This window comes from Lithobates pipiens, unplaced genomic scaffold, assembly GCF_037356315.1.
Source record: "Lithobates pipiens isolate NorthernLeopardFrog02 unplaced genomic scaffold, aLitPip1_a1.2 Scaffold_3, whole genome shotgun sequence".
NCBI lineage: Eukaryota > Metazoa > Chordata > Amphibia > Anura > Ranidae > Lithobates > Lithobates pipiens.
The window spans coordinates 74,701,745-74,723,837 of NW_027507790.1; the positions used below are offsets into that span (position 1 = coordinate 74,701,745).

The 22,093-nt window shown below is 43.9% G+C and overlaps 1 protein-coding gene across 1 annotated transcript in view; it reads right to left on the minus strand.

Annotated features, from left to right (window-relative positions):
* The window catches only part of TMEM132B (transmembrane protein 132B), a 790,326-nt gene that overhangs the window by 103,482 nt on the left and 664,751 nt on the right, over positions 1-22,093 (minus strand). Inside the window, exon 5 of the mRNA XM_077461820.1 lies at positions 1,870-2,013. Within this exon, the coding sequence (XP_077317946.1) occupies positions 1,870-2,013 (144 nt within the window). The remainder of the gene's footprint in view (positions 1-1,869; positions 2,014-22,093) is intronic.

A 22,093-nucleotide genomic window follows, 5' to 3' on the forward strand; every position in this document is an offset into this window, starting at 1 on the left:
GGGGGTCCCCTTAAACTGCTTGTAAACTGGTGCATCTGTAGCATGTAAAGAACCTGCTGCAGCAAAAATGACATTTCTAAAGAAAAAAAATGAGTCAAATCACATTTAAACTGACTCACGGTTGCAATTGCCAGCACCCGGGTATTTAAAAAAAGGAAGAAAGAAAGCGGCAAAAAAAATCCTGCAAGCAGCTTTTTTGCAACTTTTTGATGCCCTGCCAGCACCGCTCCTCAGTGTGATAGCACTCAGGCTTTCACATTGGGATTGCAGATGAGGCTTTTTCAGGGGCTTTACAGCCGCTTTTCTAATGCTAAAGCGCCTGAAAAACGCCCCAGTGTGAAAGGGGTCTTAGAGAAAAGTTGGAAGCTGGAGACTCCAGTAATCAGACATTATTATCTAGGAAAATGACAGTGAACAATACAAATGATATAATGATGATGATATGAACAGAGGCTGCAGGTGAATACAGTGATGTGACTTTACTATACGGCCCTTTAAGCAAGGTCTGTTTATTCAGTGAGGATTCCCTCTAATCTTTAATACCTTTAATATATATTTAATATATTTATCTTGACTTCCAAGGGGAAGTCCTGACTTGCAGAGGGTGGGGTCCTCATCCTTCAGACAAAATACCAGGGAATGGCAAGTACTCAAAATGTCATGAAATAATGCTTCAGCACAGTGAAGTTTTGCTTCTTGTGAGATTTTAAATACTCAACTGTCCCCTGGGACTTGCTGAAAGGATGGTGATGTCCCCCCGTGTCTAGGTGCTGAGAGCAGAATTAGGGGTGAGGTAAGTACATTAACAAATCCCCCCCCACAGAAATTTTTTGACAAATTAAGATGGGGAGGTACACTCATTAAAGTGGTCCTAAAGGCTCAACGTGTTTTACGTTTATGCATTCTATGCATAAAGGTAAAAAAAAACTCCTCTGTGCAGCAGCCCCCAGCCCACCCAATACTGAGCCCCTCTCGATCCAGCAATCTGTACAGGAGACTCGGCTCTCCAGGGACTTTCCGTCCTCATTGGCTAAGAAAGTAGCGGGAGCCACTGTCAATCACAGCCAGTGTGCCAATGAGGAGAGAGAGGGGACGGGGACAAGCCACAGCTCTGTGGTGGCTCAGGAACTAGCCTGCTTGGGTGCACCCACTGCAAGCTGCTTGCTCTTGGGGTACTCGGCAGGAGGCAGGGGCACTGGCGACGGACCCGAGAGCAGGTGAGTATGACATTTTTTTGCTGACCTGACCCTCTGGCTTCAATATCATGTCACTGACTTGGAACAAATCAGTAAAAAGGGTTAGCTCAACTTTTTAAAAAACTGCCTATGCAGGTAAGGGGTGTTTATAGATAAAAACAAACTGTGCAGCTTTGACTAAAGTTGAATAATGCCCTTGCTATTGGTGTAGCCCTTTTACATACCTCCCAAAGCCTGACTGGAATGCTCCCGGGACATTGCTATGATGTTGCTAAGCGAGGTCTAGTCATTACTACTCACCTCCACCATCACAGGAGTTAGATTTGTATTTTATTCTCACTCCCTAACAGGTTCTGTCTCCTAATATGCTATACTGGTGCAAGTGACCAGGATCCTGAATACAAGTGACAAGTGTAAACCTGGTCAGCAGTTGGTGGTGGTCAACTCAACTATGTCCCATGGGCACCAGGTGCTCAGTTGGACTTTCAGAACCCTAACCTGTAGCCACAAGAGGAATGCAAGGTGGCATTCTATACCAGTCAACCATACCAATATATAAAGCAGAAACAGTGTATAACAGCATTTACAGTATATGCTTGACAGTTGTGAGGAAAGTAAAACCAGACTATGACATTGTTGACCTTAGATTAAAGACTTTGATCAGAGATCTCACCTTGATGACATCTTCATCTGCTGACCTGCACTCAGTGGAGTCAGACACATCAATCACAGAGCCTTCCTCCTGAATGGCCATCACCTTCACAGGGATAGATACTGTTCTTCCTGTCAGGATAGCTGTGTTCAGAAGTTCAGTGTCCTGCAAATTAAAAATTGGGATAGATAAAACATTAGGTTAGGGTTGCTACACGCGCTTTCTATTATAATAAAGTGAAATAATTTTTGTGTGTTGGCGTAGTCAACATCCCTTCAGCTTGACAGCATACACAAATCACACAAATGTTATGGTAATATGGTTTAAGTCTGCACACAACAGTGTCTGCACACAGGTTGTTGTGACAATTTTTTGGGTTTGTTAATTGATAGTGTCTGCAACAGTCTTAATGTGTAGCTGTGGTGCTATTTGAACAATTATTTTATGTAAACTAATACAAACAACCTTTTCAATGGATTATGCTTTAGCGATCATTTGGTAATATACCCCTTTGCAAGGAAAATCAATGATTATCTTCTTACAAAACTGACAGCAGCACTTATTTGGGCAGAGGGCACTATGGGGGCAGAGGACACTGGACACTATAGGGGCAGAGGACATGATGGAGGCCACTATGGGGGCAGAGGACACTATGAGGGCAGAGGACACTATGAGGGCAGAGAACACTATGGGATCAGAGGACACTATGGGGGCAGAGAACAGAGGAGACTATGGGGGCAGAGGACACTGGGCACTATGGGGGCAGAGGACACTATGGAGGTAGAGGACACTATGAGGGCAGAGGACACTATGGGGGCAGAGGACACTATGGGGCAGAGGACACTATGGGGGCAGAGGACATTATGGGGCACAGGATATTATGGGGCAGAGAACATTATGAGGGCTGGGGGCAGAGGGCACTATGGGGGCAGAGAATAGAGGACACTTTGGGGGCAGAACACACTACGGTGGGATGGGGTGCAGGGGACAGAGGACACTATGAGGGCAGAGGACACTGCAGTGGGGTAGGGTACAGGGGACAGAGGACACTATGGGGGCAGATGACACTACAGTGGGGGGTGCAGGGCACAGAGGACACTGCTTTGGGGGGCTCAGGAAACTTTCTATGGGGGAGGGGGAAAGAGAACACTATGGAATTATGTGAAGGGGACACTATAAGGGACCACATCACCTCTAGGGACAGGGACCCCTTCTCACTTGGGGAAAAAGGTTGCTGACCCCTGACTTAGGGTAACATCCTGATCAGGTGTATGGTCTGTACTGCTAATAGTCACATCTTTGAAGTTCCTTTTAAGAAATATTAGACAGCAATTCAAATTGTGTCTAGTTTGTCAATCCCCCCATCAACTAATAAAGAAACATTGCCCTATAAACTCACTTGAACTAATCTATTTTGCTGTTGTTTCCTCCTTTACTTGGACTGCTTCAACCAGTTCAATGCAGGGCACTTTCACTCCCTTCCTGCCCAGGTCAGCTTTCGGTGCTGTCGCACTTTGAATGATAATTGCGAGGTCATGCAACACTGTACCCAAATTACATTTTTATATCTTTTTTTAGACAGATAGGGCTTTCTTTTGGTGGTATTTAATCATCACTGGGTTTTTACTAAACAAACTATAGAAATTTTTGCAAAATAAAAAGTTTTTTTAATTTCTGTTATAACATTTTGCAATGTAATTTTTCTTCTTCACTGATGTGCACTAATGAAGCTGCACTGATGGGCACTGGTGAAGTGGCACTGATGGGCAATGATGAGACTGCACTGATGGGCACTGATGAGGCTGCACTCATGGTCACTGATGAGGCGGCACTGATAAGCTGGACTGATATGCACTGATGGACACTGATGAGGAGGCACTGATGAGGCTGCACTGATAAAGCTGCACTGATATGATATATTGATGGGCACTGATATGCTGCACTGATGGACACTGATGGTGCTGCACTGATAATCAAGACACTGATGATCAGTGCCCTGATTATCAATGTAAATGTCCCCTGACACCAGTGCTGAGGAAAGGAAATGCAGATAACTGGCATTTGTTTACATGTGATGAACTGTGATTGGACACGGCTGATCACATGGTAAACAGCTGCTGTGATTGGCCCCTTACTTCGATCTGTAAACAGCTGTGTCCAAAGGACACAAGGATCCAAGAGTGTACACGATGCTGACCTTGAGGGCAAGCAAGGGGGTAGGGTTCTTAGAGGCTGTCAATAGACAGCCTCCCAGAACTGGATGAATGCGCTGTAGCAGTCTTTCAACTCTAGAACAGTTGGCAGTTTTTGGATGGAAATTCAAAATACAAAATAACACCCTGTTCCTTTAAAGTCAAACATTTTTTGAAAAAAGTCAAAAAAGTTTCTATAGCAAGTTCCCATGCCCACAGGGCATTAGAAAAAATAAGCTGCACTACCAACACCAGGAAAAAGCGGCTGTAAAAATGTCTTTTAGTAGCTTTTTGCATTGGCATTAATGCGCATTTAGCCGTGTTAGCTTTTAGCACGTTTCTCTGCCCCAATTCAAAATCAATGGTTCCCTTTGAGAGCCATCCTAACTGATCCAACTTCCAGCCTCAATGATTGGAATAGAATTCAAATCCAAGTCAGATCATGATGATCCGACTTGTGGTGTGACTTGTGCTCTGAGGATCTTGAAGGGGGAACCCCACAACAAAATTTAAAAATAATGGCATGTGCCCCCCCCCCCCTCTGAGATCCATATCAGGCACTTTGAGTCTGGTATGGCTCTTGAAATGGAATCCCATGCCAAAATTAAAAAAAAAAACAGCATGGGGCCCCCCAAAATCCATAGTAGACCCTTATCCGAGCATGCAACCCGGCAGGTCAAGAAAGGGGGAAGACGAGTGACCATACCAGTCCACACGCCCTCAATGCCCCCCCCCCCTTTCCTGACCTGCCAGGCTGCATGCTCGAATAAGGTTCTGGTATGGATTTGAGGAGGACCCCACTCCTTTTTTTTCTATTTTGGCATGGAGTTCCCTTTCAAGATCCATACCAGTCTCAAAAGCTTGGTATGGATCTTGGGGGACCCCACAAGTCGGATCATCATGATCTGACTTGGATGTTACTTCTATTCAAATAAATGGTCTGAAAGTCAGATCAGTTAAGGTAGTTCTCATAGGAAACCATTGATTTTGACATGTCAAAAAAAAAAAAAAACACTTGACGGGGCTTAACGTTGTATCCAGCATTAAGCCCCATTTAGCAGCCTTTAGCAGTGTCAGAGGTTTTTACAGCTGTAGCGCTGGTCTGCAGAACGCATTGGCCCTGGCATTTTTTTTTTCAGCTTGAAAACTCCTATGCCACTTAAAGCTCCTAAAAACATGAGGCCACAGAATAACATGGAGAGGTGTTTTTAAGCTGCAAAAAAAATGTCTGTCACTGGTAAAGGCAGCTGTAAAAATGCCCTGTGTGCATAGGGACTAAGGCTGCTACCTTTTATAACTTGAAGAAGTATTAAACCCAGAATCAAAATATAATACATTGCAGCTTACCATTTCTTAGATGTGGTGGCTGCATTATTCCAAAAGGAAGAAAAAAAAGTTTTCTGTACTTGCTTATAAAGTTCTAGCTGAAGTCAAGTTTCAATTGGTTAGTCAAGTCCATCCAAATCTGCTAGTATATCTAACATTACCCTCTCCTCTGACTGACAATACTGCTGTCTAGCAGTGTGTTTTTGGCTCTTCTGGATGTTATGTTGATCCTTCCTCCACTCTTTGGTAAGTTACTGTCCTAGAATAAGCATGTGTATATCAAGTGTTGGCACACCTGATAGGTTTTTATTTTTTAATAGCTTGGTGACTCACTTAATAATCCAAAAAAAAGGATAACAACCTTGGAACTTACACATTCAAAAACAAGTCTGCAATGGCAGACTTTCTCACAAATTTCTCCCACGGTAATCTATGCTTCTTCCTGTCCCGCCGTGCTGTCTGCTGGGATACACACGGGTCCCAGAGACAATGCAGAGCTTTCTCATTGCGCTGCACGACTCACTCATGAGCAGTAGGGAACTGGGAAGTGAAGCCGCAACGCTTCACTTCCTGATTCCCTCACCGAGAATGGCAGCGGCAGCAGCCGAGTGCCGAGCGATTAATCGGCCTCGGCTGCCGACATCGCTGGACTCCAGAAAAGGTAAGTGTCCATTTATTAAAAGCCAGCAGCTGTAGTATTTGTAGCTGCTGGCTTTAATAAAAACATTTTCGGATGGACTCCCTCTTTAACCACTTGGGATCCACGCTATTGCAAAATGACGGCAATAGCGCGGACCCACATTTTCGGGACTACGTCTATTGACGTAGTCCCGGTTACGAGCGGCCTGCGCGCCCCCTGAGGGGCGCGCGCGGCGCGCTCTGTGATCGGCGAGTCCGTGAGACTCGCCTGATCACCGATCCGTGTAAGGGGTCGATCCCGACCCCTTATCACGTGATCAGCTGTCAGCCAATGACAGCTGATCATGTGATAAAACGGAGCCGGTAATCGGCTAGTATTCCTCCTCGCGCTGACAGCGCGAGGAGAAAAAAAAAAGCCGATCGCCGGCGGCCGTGTTCGGGACATCAGTCCCGAACACGGCCAGCAATTTAAAAGGACACCTGCCCCCTGCCAGTGCCCACCTGCCACCCGCAGTGCCATCCTGAAATAAAGTAAGTGCCCCCCTGTCAGTGCCACCCAGCAGTGCCCATAGTGCCCACAGTGCCACCCAGCAGTGCCCACAGTGCCACCCAGCAGTGCCCACAGTGCCACCCACAGTGCCACCCAGCAGTGCCACCCACAGTGCCACCCAAAATCTGCCTCAGGTGCTGCACCCCAGTGCCGCCCATCAGTGCCCAGCAGTGCCGCCCATCAGTGCCCAGCAGTGCCGCCCATCAGTGCCCAGCAGTGCCACCTATCAGAGCCACCTATCAGTGCCACCTATCAGTGCCCATCAGTCCCATCTATCTGTGGTACCTATCAGTGCCCATCCGTGCCACTTATCCGTGCCACCCATCCGTGCCATCTTATCTGTGCCCATCTTTGCCCATCAGTGCCGCCTTATCTGTGCCCATCGGTGCCGCCTTATCTGTGCCTATTAGTGCCGCCTTAACTATGCCTATCAGTGCCCACCAGTGCAGCCTATCAGTGCCCACCAATGCAGCCCATCAGTGCCCACCAATGCAGCCCATCAGTGCCCACCAATGCAGCCTATCAGTGCCGCCTAATCAGCGCACTTCAATGAAGGAGAAAAATGACCCGTTTGCAAAATTTTATAACAAACTATTAAAACATGATTTTTATTTTTTTTTTTTTTGCATCTTTTTTTGTTTGTTTAGCAAAAAATAAAACTCCGAGCTGTAACTAAATACCACCAAAAGAAAGCTCTATTTGTGGGAAAAAAATGATAAAAATTTCATTTGGGTACAGTGTTGTATGACCGCGCAATTGTCACTCAAAGTGCATCAGCGCTGAAAGCTGAAAATTGGTCTGGGACTGAGGGGGGTTTAAGTGCCCAGTAAGCAAGTGGTTAAAGACTGCAGTAGTGTACACATTCAGGGAAATTGAAAACAGCCCTAATGGTATATTTCTAGTGATAGTTCCCTTAAGAACTACCTGTGCCTAAGTCAGGCAAGCATTTGTGCCAATGTCAGTAAGATTACCAACACGGGTGTAGCAAATTCAGGTAGTTCTTACTACCGTCGCTTTAAGAATCTGTTGCTATGGCAGCAGCAAATTTTAAAAGAATTACAACCATGTTCTCAGATTAGGAAACTGGCTACCTGCACAGTGATACATCCCTGTCCCCATTCCGTTGTCAGCTGGGAGAGTCCCTGGCCTAAAGCTAAATGGAAACAGGAATACAGGTGATGTCAAAAGAATGCCCCCACCCACGTTCCCCCAACACATTTCACCTGACAGAGCTTACTCATAGAGAGGAAGGCCAAAAAAAAGGGTCCGTATATACACAAACACATCACATGTTAAGGAGATATCTCCTAAAAGACAGTACATCCATAAGCATACATGAATATGGGGCAAGCACCAAGGCTTTCAGTGCTGCACCTCAACAGAATTATAAAGGGTGTCTACAGCACCCTTGTAAGTGGGTGCTTACAGGATAGCCTTAAATGTATTGCTGTATTCCGTTCAGTTCCGTGTGCTTTTTTTCTGCACTAAAAATGCATGCACATTGTTTTCCATGTATTCCAATGGGTCTAGTTCACACCATGCAGTCAGTTTCTGGTCAGTTGCAGGTCAGTTTCTGGTGCAGAAGCTGACCGGAAACTGACCAAAACTGATTGTATTATTGTAGAAAAAACAGAACTGCATGGAACTGCATCTGGTGTGAACTGGCCCTTACAGAAGAAGGACTGCTGCACCATGTAGTCCTGCTGGAGCATGTGGCCCCCCTTCTGGGTCGCCCTGCTGGATTTCTCCCTGGAACCAGCAACCTACCACTATTGGACTAGAGCTAAAATTACTTGTTACCCTGTAAAAGGTTTGAACCTGGGCAGTTTGCATTAGGTAGTTAGGGCTGAATTTGTCCTGTGCATGTTGTGCCATTGAACTGCATTACTAGATGTTTAGTAAAGTTTTATTAAAGCAGAGTTCCACCCTGAAATTTTTTGTTTACATTTCCCCAGCCCTTGATCAAAAATGCATTAACTGTTTAATGTCTGGTCCATCTAAAGGGGTGCATGAAAAGTATATGGCATATCAAAAGAACAGAGCCTGTAACATACACCAGGGAATGAAGAGGAGACTAGAGGGCCACAGAGGAAGGGTTAACCATGCAAAGGAGTTAGCGGGAAGTCATGTTTAAAATGTGGTTGCTATGGGTAACCAGGATTGAAGGGAATGCTATAGCGGCTAGCCAGTGGGAGAGTAATACCCTGCATGGGGGATGGGTCTGGAAATTAGGTGAATGGTACTCTGACTCCCTCCCTAATGGTTGATGCCCTGACTCCCTCCCTAATGGTTGGTGCCCTGACTCCCTCCCTAATGGTTGGTGCCCTGACTCCCTCCCTAGTGGTTGGTGCCCCCATAACATTTGGGATGAACCCACAGCATGGAGACCCCATGGACCTATACTATATTGTCAAAAGTATTGGGGCACCTGCTTTTACATGCCTGAACTTTAATGGCATCGCAGTCTTAGTCCTAAGGGTTTGATATTGAGTTGGCCCACCCTTTGCAGCTATAACAGCTTCAACTCTTCCTGGAAGGCTGTCGACAAGGTTTAGGAGTGTGTCTATGGGAATGTTTGACCATTCTTTCAGAAGTGCATTTGTGAGGTCAGGCACTGATGTTGAACGAGAAGGCCTGACTCGCAGTCTCCGCTCTAATCATCCCAAAGGTGTTCTATCGGGTTGATGTCAGGACTCTGTGCTGGCCAGTCATGTTCCTCCACCCAAACACGCTCATCCATGTCTTTATGGATCTTTCTTTGTGTACTGGTGCCGCAATCATGTTGGAACAGGAAGGGACCATCCCCCAAACAGTTCTCACAAAGTTAGGAGCATGGAAATGTTCAAAATGTCTTTGTATTCTGACGCCTTAAGAGTTCCCTTCACTGGAACTAAGGGACCCCACACCATAATCCCCCCTCCACCAAATAATTTGGTGCCCGGGCCCAGGTAGCAGGCTCCGCGTTGTCTCCCTCAAAATGCTGCATTCAGAAAATAAGGCTCAAGTTTATTGTGTAACTGTGCAAGGTGAATGGTTCACTTCTAAACACGGGTGTGCCTTAATGCTGATCTTTGCATTATAGTGGTCCCGCCTGGTCCTGTGCACTACGGTAGTAAGCACGTTCGTGAGGTGTTCCCCATCTACATGGTGAGTAGGCCCCGCCCATACCCTTTATGAATTTTCCCAATCATCTATAATAAAGATTCATGTTATATGTTTAACCATATGGCATTGTGCAGAGGGTTAATTGATAATAATAATTGTGACATAGATCTATTATACAAATGCAATTGATTACTTCACATCCAAACCATCTAACTGGAAATACAGAGGGATTACACTCATTATGACTAAATCAGGTCAGAAAGGCTGCAGCTGGGAAAGGCTTTGGGAATTGTGCACTGTAATTACTAAATGTTTTTTTTTTTTTACCAAATGTATTTGCTTTTAATTCATATAATGCATGTGTGCCCTTGCTTAACTTGACTTCATTGGAATTATTGGTGAATGAGAAAATAAATAAATAAATCAAATAAAAACACGGCAATGCTGACAAGCATCTAACTGCTGAATATGGTAAAGAAAATTGCTTCTTTTTCAAGGAGAAACATCTTGGCAGATTGCAGAGATATTTATGAACATTATACAAAGCAGCTTGTCCCCAGGGGCTAAATGTGCAAAAAGGCAGCCGCTGATTGCCATAGAATGATTATGAACTGCTTCAGCCACGTCCAAGCTACAGACATTGTACTGACCATCAGATTATATGTATGTGCTCCCTTGATGAATTTACAGTAGCTTTACACTAATGAATCCATTAGCGCAGCCTCCATTTAGACCTCGGAGAGGCAGTGGTTTGATTAATTGCTTTAAATGAGTTGCTCTTAGTGCCCCATTCAGTGTAGGTAGCTATAGATTATGGCCTCTTAATGACACTGTATACAAGTTCGGAAAGCAACTCCTGTTATGGATGCCTCATACACTTGTAGCGCCTATAAGATAATATCATTGATGAATGTCTGGAGAGTTTTCTCCATTACTTAATTCACTGTTATCTGTATCCTGGGCTGAAAAATACATTCTCACATAGCCTGAAAATGCTAGAGAGTAAAGGAGGAAAGATAAACATGCTTTATAAGAGCAAACATAACTATCACAAGTTGATTTTTAGCCTCTGCTTTAAAGCTGAACATCAGGAGACCCGAAAATCTTCTTTTGCTGTGGGGCTGCGCCCACACTGCAGGGGTTGACTGCTCGTTTAAGTCTAGGAGGCATGGAAAAGTAGATTTACTTACCCAATACTCTGCCCCTACACAATATTATACCACGTACACACAGTCGGAATTTCCGACAACAAATGTTCGATGTGAGCTTGTTGACGGAAATTCCGACCGTGTGTAGGCTCCTTCGGACATTTGCTGTCAGAATTTCCAACAACAAAAATTTGAGAGCTGGATCTCAAATTTTCTAACAACAAAATCTGTTGTTGTAAATTCCGATGCACAATTCTGATGCACAAAATTCCACACATGCTCGGCATCAAGCAGAAGAGCCGCACTGGCTATCGAACTTAATTTTTCTCGGCTCGTCATACTCGTTGTACGTTACTGCGTTTGTGACGTGCGGAATTCCCGACAACATTTGTGCGACCGTGAGTATGCAAGACAAGTTTGAGACAGCATCCGTCGGAAATAAATCCATGGTTTGGTTGTCGGAAATTGTGATCGTGTGTACGCGGCATTAGACTGGTCCCAGCAGCATCTTCTCCTCCATGCTCGGGTGGTCTAAAGCAGGAGTCTCCAAACTATGGCCCTCCAGTTGTCCAAGAACTACAATTGCCATCATGCCTAGTCATGTCAGAGTTTTACAATTCCTCATGGGACATGTAGTTCCACAACAGCTGGAGGGCCATAATTTGGAGATCTCTGGTCTAAAGTCCTGACATCATCCAGACAAGTGCAAGGTCCATATCCCTGCACTGGATGTGATAAGTCAAGAAACAATCCAACAAAGAGGAGCTTCGCTCGCTGGAGGGGAGAAGGATCTGGTAATTAAAAGTGCTTTTACCGTCCCCTTGGCCTAAAGAAGCAGTTAATGCTTGGAATGTGGGCCCAGCCCCACTGCAAGAAAGAATTTTCAGAATTTCTGGAGTTGGGTTGTACTGCTGAACTGTAGGCAGATATAATAGAAATACATTAACGCAGCTCTATAAACATTGTTATTGAAATATAAGAAGTACAACCAGGCCTATAGAATGAGTGGCTGCAGAACAGACAAAAAGTCGCACAGACAATAGAGGGTCCCATACAAAGTTTACACTGGTTGGGACACAGCAAATGGCTAAAAAAAAAAGTCAGCATGGTCAGGTTTAAGAGGCCATTGTCACATGTAAAGACAGAGGTAGGTCAACAGTTGGTGACATAAAAAGCCAAAATAAGATACCACAATACCCAAAGACAAAAACTGGCCATTTCACGCCTCATGACTCATAGGGAAACATTGGGGTTGATTCACTAAAACTGGACAGAGCAACATCTGGTGCAGCTGTGCATGGTAGCCAATCAGCTTCTAATTCAGCATGTCCAATTGAGCTTTGACAATAAAAACCTGGAAGCTGATTGGTTTCTATGCAGAGCTGTACCAGATTTTACGCTCTCCAGTTTTAGTGAGAGCCGGTTCACACAGGGGCGACACGATTTTCAACACGACTTTTGGAGGCAACTTGGACACGACTTGAACACGACTTGGGCACGGCTTGGGGCGACTTACAACACGACTTTAAGTCGCCCCAGGCCAGGCGACTTTTGCCGTGGCCAATCAGAGAATGAACTCTGAAGGGGGAACTCCACGCCAAATAAAATAAAAAATGGCATGGGACCCCCTCCGAGAACATACCAGGCCCTTAGGTCTGGTATGGATTCTAAGGGGAACCCCCTACACCGAAAAAATGGCGTGGGGGTCCCCCCCAGATCCATACCCTCCCTGGTGTCCAAGTTGCCTCCAAAAGTCGTGTTGAAAGTCGTGTCGCCCCTGTGTGAACCAGCTCTCACTAAAACTGGAGAGTGTAAAATCTGGTACAGTTCTGCATAGAAACCAGATCCTCCTCTTCTCGGCTCCCTCTTTGGCTCTCCTGGCACCTCCTTCCTGTTGAATGCCCCCACAGCAAGCAGCTTGCTATGGGGGCACCCAAGCCAAGCCACAGATCCCTGTGTCCATTCAGACTGGGAGCTGGCCCGGCCATGCCCCCTTTCTCTCTTCATTGGCTCACTGACTTTGATTGGCAGCAGTCAGCCAATGGCGCCGCTGCTGTGTCTCAGCCAATGAGGAGGGGAGGCCCAGGCAGTCAAGACATTCCTACATCATTGCATAGAATGCATTAAGATATAAAAAAAACCTTCTGCCTTTACAATCACTTTAAGTATATCACATGCAGAACAATGTGCATTGTACAGAGATAACAGGTATGGGACAAACCGAACAACGTACAGACTACGATGGTCAGGGGTATGTAACATACAGCACAGCATACAAAGTATGGAGATTAGAAGTGTGTAACTTACATCATACGTCTGACCACTGTAACTGTATTCTGTGCTTCACATTGCATTTTCCTGACAGTTTCTCTCCCAGTGTGCAGTGGTCAGGAGTACATAATACAGTGACTAAGTGGTTAGGATTTCTGCCTAGCAGCACTAGGGTCATCAGAATCCGAACCAAGGCACTAACTGCCTGGAGTTTGCATGTTCTCCCAGTGCATGAGTGGGTTCACTCTGGTTTCTTCCCACACTCCAAAGACATGCTGGTAAGTTAATTGGCTCCTGTCTAAATTGGTCCCAGTATGTGTATGTGTGAATGTGAGTTATAGTGTAAGCTCCTTGAGGGCAGGGACTGATGTGAATGTACAATATATACAAAACGATGCGTAAACTGATGGCGCTATATAGGTATCTGTAATAATTCACAAAGTGCAGCATTTAGGCACATTGGGGGTTATTTACGAAAGGCAAATCCACTTTGCACTGCAAGTGCACGTGAAAGTTCACTTAAAGTGCACTTGGAAGTGCAGTCGCTTTAAATCTAAGTGGTAGATCTGAAATGAGTGGAAGCTCTGCTGATTTTATCATCCAATCATGTGCAAGCTAAAATGCTGTTTTTTATTTTCCTTGCATGTCCCCCTCGGATCTACAGTGACTTTCAAGTGCACTTGCAGTGCAAAGTGGATTTTCCTTTACTAAATAACCCCCATTGCATGTAATACATAGCCTTTTGCGCAGATTGCAGAGTTTGTGAGTTCTTCCCCAGCAATCATTGAGCCACTTCTCAAGGGAAACATTTCTTCTGCCCCATGCCAAAATTCCCCCTACTTTCCTCCCACTAAGCAAAAATATTGGCTGCCCTTACTGACTTCTTTTTGAAAATGTAATCTGCCGGGGTCTCTGCAGTTTCTATGAGTCACTGATCCAGAATCAGGGACAATTCAGAATTTATGCGCTGCATTCTTGCTCTGTGTTAGTGACTCAAAGTACTTAAAGTGGAGTTCCAGCTGGACCCATGTTTATTAAAAGTCAGCAGCTACAAAAAGTGTGGCTGCTGACTTTTAATAAACACACTCACCTGTCCTATGGTCCAGCGATGCGGCCGCCGGAAGCCTCCGTTCAATCCCCCCGCTTGTCCGTGATGCAGGCATTGCAAGCGTGGGCACCCAGCTATGACAGATTGCGGCTTCACAGCTGGGTGCGCCCTGCACATGCGTGAGTCATGCTGTGTGCTGAATGGCTGGGCAATCTTCTGGGGCCTGTGACGTGTCCCAGACAATTGCAGAGAAGGCGGGGGTGAGGAGGAGTCGCCTAGGCAGCGCGGGCGGAAGTGGGAGCTGGGTAACTGTCAAAACTATGTACCCGCTCCCCCCACCCCAAAAAAAAATAATACATGCCAAATGGGGCGTGTCAGGGGGACAGGATACCTTAAAGCGGAAGCTCCACTTTTGGGTGGAACTCCCCTTTAAAGCAGAGTATCAATCTGACAGTTATGCAACCTTCATTTTTAGGAGAGGTCAGCAATGGCAGCCTATATATTTCTCTCAGCATGTGTTTGCTTTAAGAGCTAGATGAAGCCTTTACCGCTGCTTTCACGATAATTGCGATATTATTCTTCCAACAGTGTCTGGTGCCAAACTTTGTTTTCTTTCTGCTACTAGAATCAGAGAAATGCTAAAATATTCACCACAACTGCATCTTAACTGTTTATCTATCCAGGGATCTGTATAGTTTAATGCAAATCCATATTCATCAAGGAGACTGATGTAGTATTCCAGAATTAGTTATTCAACTTTAAAAGCTTGAGTGGAAAATTTTACTTAAATATTCAAACATGATCTTACTACCTGTAACTGTGGTTTTATATTTATTGACGCTAGAGTTGCATTTTCGAGATGCATGATAGATTCGAAAAGTGGAATGGGAGTGGATGGGGGAGGAGGAGGGGGGTTAGTGTAGGTGTTGAACTCCTGTTATTTTTCCTCTACTTCTTCAAATGAGTCTCTGCTGAAAGCTGAAGTTTAGGGGTTTTTGTTCTTAAATTAGCACCAGGGCCTGTACTTATATGAATCAAGAGTGTCCCATGTGCTAGGGTCTGTTCTTCTGAAATCTTCCATCCTCTGTGCACCAGTTACCCCTACAATGGTGGTCTACCGGTGCTCTGGGGGTTAATACTAGCTTCACCTATCCTATGCACTCTGCAAAAGTGCCAAATAATCTTTTTACAGAACGGATTACATGATTTTACAATGGCTTTAACTAAGGTTTTGGGATTACAGAATTTCATAATGCTGACCCCTGAGCTGATAGGGAGAGAGAAGACAGAGGACACAGGAAATTTTTAAAAAACATTTTATTGTTTTATTCCAGGTTTTATATAACATAGAGAGAGGTAAATGACACAGCACAAGCACTGTGCTGTCTATAATGCGTTAAAGTTTAAAGGATCAGGAATTATTTTTTTCCAGAAGAAGATGACATGACTGTATTTGAACAAATGTAGATTATTGTATACACCGTAAATAAATAAGACATCCTCTGAAAATATGCCCTAATATGATTTTTTGTAAGTAAATTTAATATAAGACCTGGTCTTATTTCCGGGGAAACACGGTAGTGTGAGCCACCATGTCGCATATGCCCAGTAGGGGCATCAGCTGGTCTACTGTCATGGTCAAACCTCCCACCAGAGTAATATATGCCACCAACTCTCTCCATAAGCCTTGAATAGAGAGACAGAACCATACAATATGCAATAATGTGCCCATTTCTTGTATATACGGGTAGCATGCAGAATGTGTAGGGTATATGACCGATGAGGGGTATAATACGCCCTATGAAAACATTTTAGCTGGAAAAATCTGTCTTTGGCTGATATTATCAGTGAGATATACTGTTGGATCCCCTCAACCAAGTCAACATCAGTCTGGGTTTGGATGTTGTGTCTGAACCATATGGCACAGCTGTAGGTACCTAAAGAGCATCCATGAGGGAAGCTGAAACAATTCTTTAAAACTATTAAAGAGGAGAAGCTGCCCAGTTAACATTAGTTTAAATGTTTTTATTCCAAATCTAGCCCACACATTCGGGTCAGGAGGGGAAGCATGGGGTTGCCCCGCAGAGAAGTATACAGGGAAATTGTATCCTCTTCTTCTCCCACTTCTTCAATGGCCGCTGTCATCTGTCCCCACACCTGGACTGTGGAGCATAATAAAATCATCATGTGGACTGGACCACCTGCCCCTAAACACCAAATTACTCAATTCAGCATCAGAACTTAACATAGCTGCCTTCATATTTACTGTTGGTTTGTTCTCATTTGTGAGAACCACTAGCACAGCTGCCCAGTAATATTTCTGAAAGCAGGGTAGTACTAAACCACCTTGTTAAAGGGGTAGTTGTAAAGTTAATCTAGCTATTCTAGAAGTAGAACCCTCCACGCTATGTCTATCTAAAGCCTCATACACACAATTGGATTTTCCACAGACAAAACTTTGGACTTTTGTCCGAAGGAGTGTGTCTGGATTTTGTCTTCCATGTAAACGGCAAGGAATTGTCAGCCAACAAACACGGACGTACTGACATATTACATGTTTTCTACAGCTCTTTAGCACCACCCTTTGGGCTCCTTCTGCTAATTTTGCGTTAGTAGAAGTTTGGTGAGTGTTGATTTGTGCTTTTCATTTCACGCTTTTCATTTTGCGCTTTTCAGTTTATTTCTGAACAGCCGTTAGTCAACCAGACATGTTGCGGTATCGGAGGAGATAACACGTTATTTATTATTGGCCTTGGAGTTATTGCTTTGACCCAAGTCCAGTCCAGGAACAGGAGAAGGATTTTTTGGACCAAATATTGGTTGCTTTATTAATCGTGACCATTTATGTCATATGCCATTGCCGCAGGAGCTCCAGGAGAATAATCCGGATGATTTACGGAATTATCTCCGGATGACGGACCCCTGCTTTCACCAACTCTTGGCATTGTTGACTCCCTATATTAAAAAGCAGGACACATGCATGAGGCTTTTATTTATTTTTTTGGTTGAATAATAAGGATTTGATTTGTTATATTTTCTATATTTTTGGATGCATAGAATGCACTTTTTGGTTAAGTTCTATTGGCAGATAGCATGTCTAATTTTATTTGTTTTCCTTTTTTAGTGCACAATAAAGAATAATGTGTAGAATAACAGTAGGCTATGTGTTTAACTTCAAATGAAAGTGTGGGAGTAGGCAGTTACATTTTAAAAAATACAATGTAAAATTAACAAGGGTCACCAACATAGTTGTATCTTTGATCTTAAAAACTATGGGATAATGGTGTTGTGGTAACTTGCACCAAAAAAAAAAAACAATAAAAAAAAAACAACATAATATTATTGTTGATATCAGTAGAAAAAAAAGCCTTTGAAAATTTGTTTGCAATAACTCCATCAGTATCACCAGCACAGCAGCTTCATTATTATCCCATTAACCAGTTCCTGACCAGCGCACACCGATCTACATCGGCAGAATGGCACGGGCAGGCATATTGCCGTACAGGTGCGTCCAATCTTTAATGCCGCCCTGCCAATCTTTAATGCCGCTGGTGGCGCGCTCGCGTGCTGGTCGGGACCCCTGTGAGTCCGGTCGCGGGTCCCGCGGACTCGATTGCCGTGGGCATACCCGCGATCGTCTCACGGGCGGCTGAACGGAGAGATGCCGTTGTAAACAGCATCTCCCCGTTCTGCCTAGCAACAAGTGACACTGATCTCTGCTCCATGTGATTGGAGCAGAGATCAGTGTTCACTAAATGAAAGCCTAGCCCCCAACAGTTAGTAACACACCCCTAGGAACACTTAACCCCTACACGGCCACCCACTGGTTAACCCCTTCACTGCCAGTGTCATTTACACAAGAATCAGTGCATTTGTATAGCAGTGATTGCTGTATAAATGACAATGGTCCCAAAAATGTGTCAAAAATGTCCAATGTGTCCGCCATAATATCTCAGTCACAATAAAAATCGCTGATCGCCGCCATTACTAGTAAAAACTAAAATTATTAATAAAAATGCCATAAAACTATCCCCTATTTTGTAAACGCTATAACTTTTGCGCAAACCAATCAATAATCGCTTATTGGTGATTTCTTTTTACCAAAAATATGTAGAAGAATACGTATCGGCCTAAACCGAGGGAAAAAAATGTTTTTTTATATATTTTTGGGGGATATTTATTATAACAAAAAGTTAAAAAATAATGCGTTTTTTTCAAAATTGTCTCTCTATTTTTGTTTATAGCGCAAAAAATAAAAATCGCAGGGGTGATCAAATACCACCAAAAGAAAGCTCTATTTGTGGGGAAAAAAAGGACGTAAATTTTGTTTGGGAGCCACGACGCATGACTGCGCAATTGTCAGTTAAAGTGACGCAGTGCCGAATCGCAAAAAGTGGTCTGGTCTTTGGCCAGCAAAATGGTCCGGTCTGTAAGTGGTTAAAGAAGAAGAGAATATGCGCTGCATTTCGAGATTTCATAATTTGCCAAGTCACAAATGTAAATTCTCCATTATGAACGCTATTTTACAAGACCAACCGCTTCCAGCTTGTCCTTGCTTCCGAGCATGCATGTTTGTACTTTGGAATTTTGTCCGATTGACTTGTGTACACACGCTCGGAAAATCCGGCAACAGACATTTGGCCGCGGAAAATTTTAAAACCTGCTATCCCAAATTTGTCCGCGGAAAATCCGACAACATTGGAGCATACAAACGGTTGGATTTTCCACATACAGCCTGCCATCACCCGTTGGAAAATCCGATATTGTGTGTACAAGACTTTAATCTCTTGGTCCTGGCATTTAGTGGCAATTCAGCTTAATTACAAATAATTTCTATATTTGTGAATGGTATTATGTAGTTTCCTTGTATGTTGGGGCTGGTTAATTTAGTCCTTAGACAGACCTCTCCCTTCTTTTTCGTGTTCCCTCAGTAAACTGCCAGCCTTCATTGTAGGTATTAGGCTGAGACGATAATTGTTTTTTTACACTTCAAATGACCAGTGAGGATCTCATGTACTGCATTTTAAAAGTAAATCTAAGTTGGATCAAACTTCTGTGCCTTATTGGGGAGTTAAGCTGCCTGTGGAGGGTGCTTATTCAGCAGGTGACCATACTGGCTGGACCAACCCAGATTTAAAGGAGATATGTGAAGGTTTGAAACAGAAGATTGTGGAAAGGGCAGGCATAATTGGCACCTTTGATGAGTTCCTGTCACAGATCCAGCTCTGGTATTAACCCCTGCAGCACTGAAATATTACAACTGTGGGATATGGGAAGGGGGCAGAAAACGAATGATTTAAACTATGAGAGCCGGTACCAGTGCAAGGTACACTTCCCATTACAATTAAGTAACATTCCTTGTGCTGATTAAAAAAAAAATACTAAACTTAGGCTTTAATAGGTACAAAATGATTTCATAAATGTGTGTGTGTGCGCACATGTGAAAACAAGCATCCATGCCTGTTGTAAACATCCATCCAGTATTCATATTATTATATAATTTAGACGTCTCTAGTAGAGTATTTTCATATCTGTGGTAGCTAGTAGTCGCTATTATCATCTAAGCCCTTGTACACACGGTCGGACATTCCGACGGAAAATGTTCGATCGGACCGAGATGTCGGATAATCCGACTGTGTGTGGGCTCCATCGGACTGTTTCCGTCGGAATATCTGACCGACAAAGTTTTAGAGCTGGGCTATAAAACTTTCCGACAACATGATCCAATAGGACTTTGTCCGATTGTGTGTAGAGAATTCCGATCGGACAAAGTGCCACGCATGCTCAGATCAAATTCCTAGACCAAAGCTACTGGCTACTAGCCTGAACGTAGTCCCGTCGTAATGAAATAACGTCATCACGTTACGTACGATCGGATTTTCCGACAACTTTGTCCGACCATGTGTATGCAACACAAGTTTCGGACAAAATCTGTCGGACAAAATCTGACGGATTTTGTTGTCGGAATGTCCGACCGTGTGTACAAGGGCTAATAGCATTCTAGTACTGTCTTATAATGCATTGGTGTTTATTTATTCTCTTCTGATGTATCTTGGATTCTAGTCTGTTGTAATGTGTGGGAGGCCTGTAGTAATCTCTTATAACATATTGGTGGTCTCTAGTAGACTTCTGTATAGTGCCGGCGTCCTCTAGGTATTCAAAGCAAATGCTGGTTAACTGTAATAGTTCTATGACACATGCTGGTGGACTCTAGTAATCTTGTAAAGTGCTGGTAACATCTTGTTGTCTTGTATAACATGTTGGTGGTCATCTGTAGACTCTTGTAACATTTAATGCCGTGTACACATGGTCGGACTTTCCAGGAGAAAAAGTCAGATAGAATAATTTCATCGGATATTCCGATCGTGTGTGGGCTTTTTTTATTAGAAAATTCTGACGGACCTAGAAATAGAACATGTTTTAAATCTTTCTGACGGAATCAATCTCTATCCTGAAAACCATTCATGTGTATGCTGTCCCGACGGACCAAAAACGACACAAGGGCAGCTATTGGCTACTGGCTATTGAACTTCCTCTTTCTAGTTCCATTGTACGTGTTGTACGTCACCGCGGTCTAAACGATCGGACTGTGGTGTGACCGTTTCAGCAGAACTCCGGCGGAAAAACCGTCAGAGTTTATTCTGACGGAAAAAACAGTCGTGTGTACGCAGCATTAGTAGTTTCTTTAACCGGTTCCTGACCGGTGCACGCCGATGTACGTTGGCAGAATGGCACGGGCAGGCATATTGGCATACAGGTACATCCAATCTTCAATGCCGCCCTGTAATCGCAAGCGCGCCGCCGGCGGCACGCTCGCTTGCCGGTCGGGACCCCCATAAGTCCGGTCGCGGGTCCCGCGGACTCGATCGCCGCGGGAATACCCGCGATCGTCTCACGGGACGGCTGAATGGAGGAAATGCCGTGTAAACAGCATTTCCCCATTCTGCCTAGCAACTAGTGATGCTGACCTCTGCTCCATGTGATTGGAGCAGAGATCAGTGTTCACTAAATGAAAGGCCAGCCCCCACACAGTTAGTAACACTCCCCTAGGAACACTTAACCCCTACACTGTCACCCACTGGTTAACCCCTTCACTGCCAGTGTCATTTACACAGGAATCACTGCATTTATATAGCAGTGATTACTGTATAAATGACAATGGTCCCAAAAATGTGTCAAAAATGTCTGATGTGTCCGCCGCAATGTCACAGTCACAATAAAAATCGCTGATCGCTGCCATTACTAGTAAAAAAAAAAAAAAAAAAAATTATTAATAAAAATGGCATAAAACTATCCCTATTTTGTAAACGCTATAACTTTTGCGCAAACCAATCAATAATCGCTTATTGCGATTTTTTTACCAAAAATATGTAGAAGAATACATATCGCCCTAAACTGAGGGAAAATTTTTTTTTTATATATATGTTTGGGGGATATTTATTATGACAAAAAGTAAAAAATAATGCGTTTTTTTTCAAAATTGACGCTCTATTTTTGTTTATAGCGCAAAAAATAAAAACCGCAAGGGTGATCAAATACCACCAAAAGAAAGCTCTATTTGTGGGAAAAAAAGGACGTCAATTTTGTTTGGGAGCCACGTCGCACGACCGCGCAATTGTCAGTTAAAGCGACGCAGTGCCAAATCGCAAAAAGTGGTATGGTCTTTGACCAGCAAAATGGTCCGGTCTGTAAGTGGTTAATCCATTGCAATGTGCTGGTGACCTCTAACAGTATATTGAAATGTGTGGATAGTGTATTGCTTGCTGCTAACAGGCTAAAATATTCTGAATCAGAATCAGAATACTTTATTAATCCCAAAGGGAAATTATCACATTTCCCTTTGGGATTAATAAAGTATTCTGATTCGTGTGCTGAAATTACTTTTTGCATTGTAGTTTGTAATTTCCTCATGCAGAGGTATAACACAGACACTTTTCCAGACATTATTGGACACATACTTCCCTCT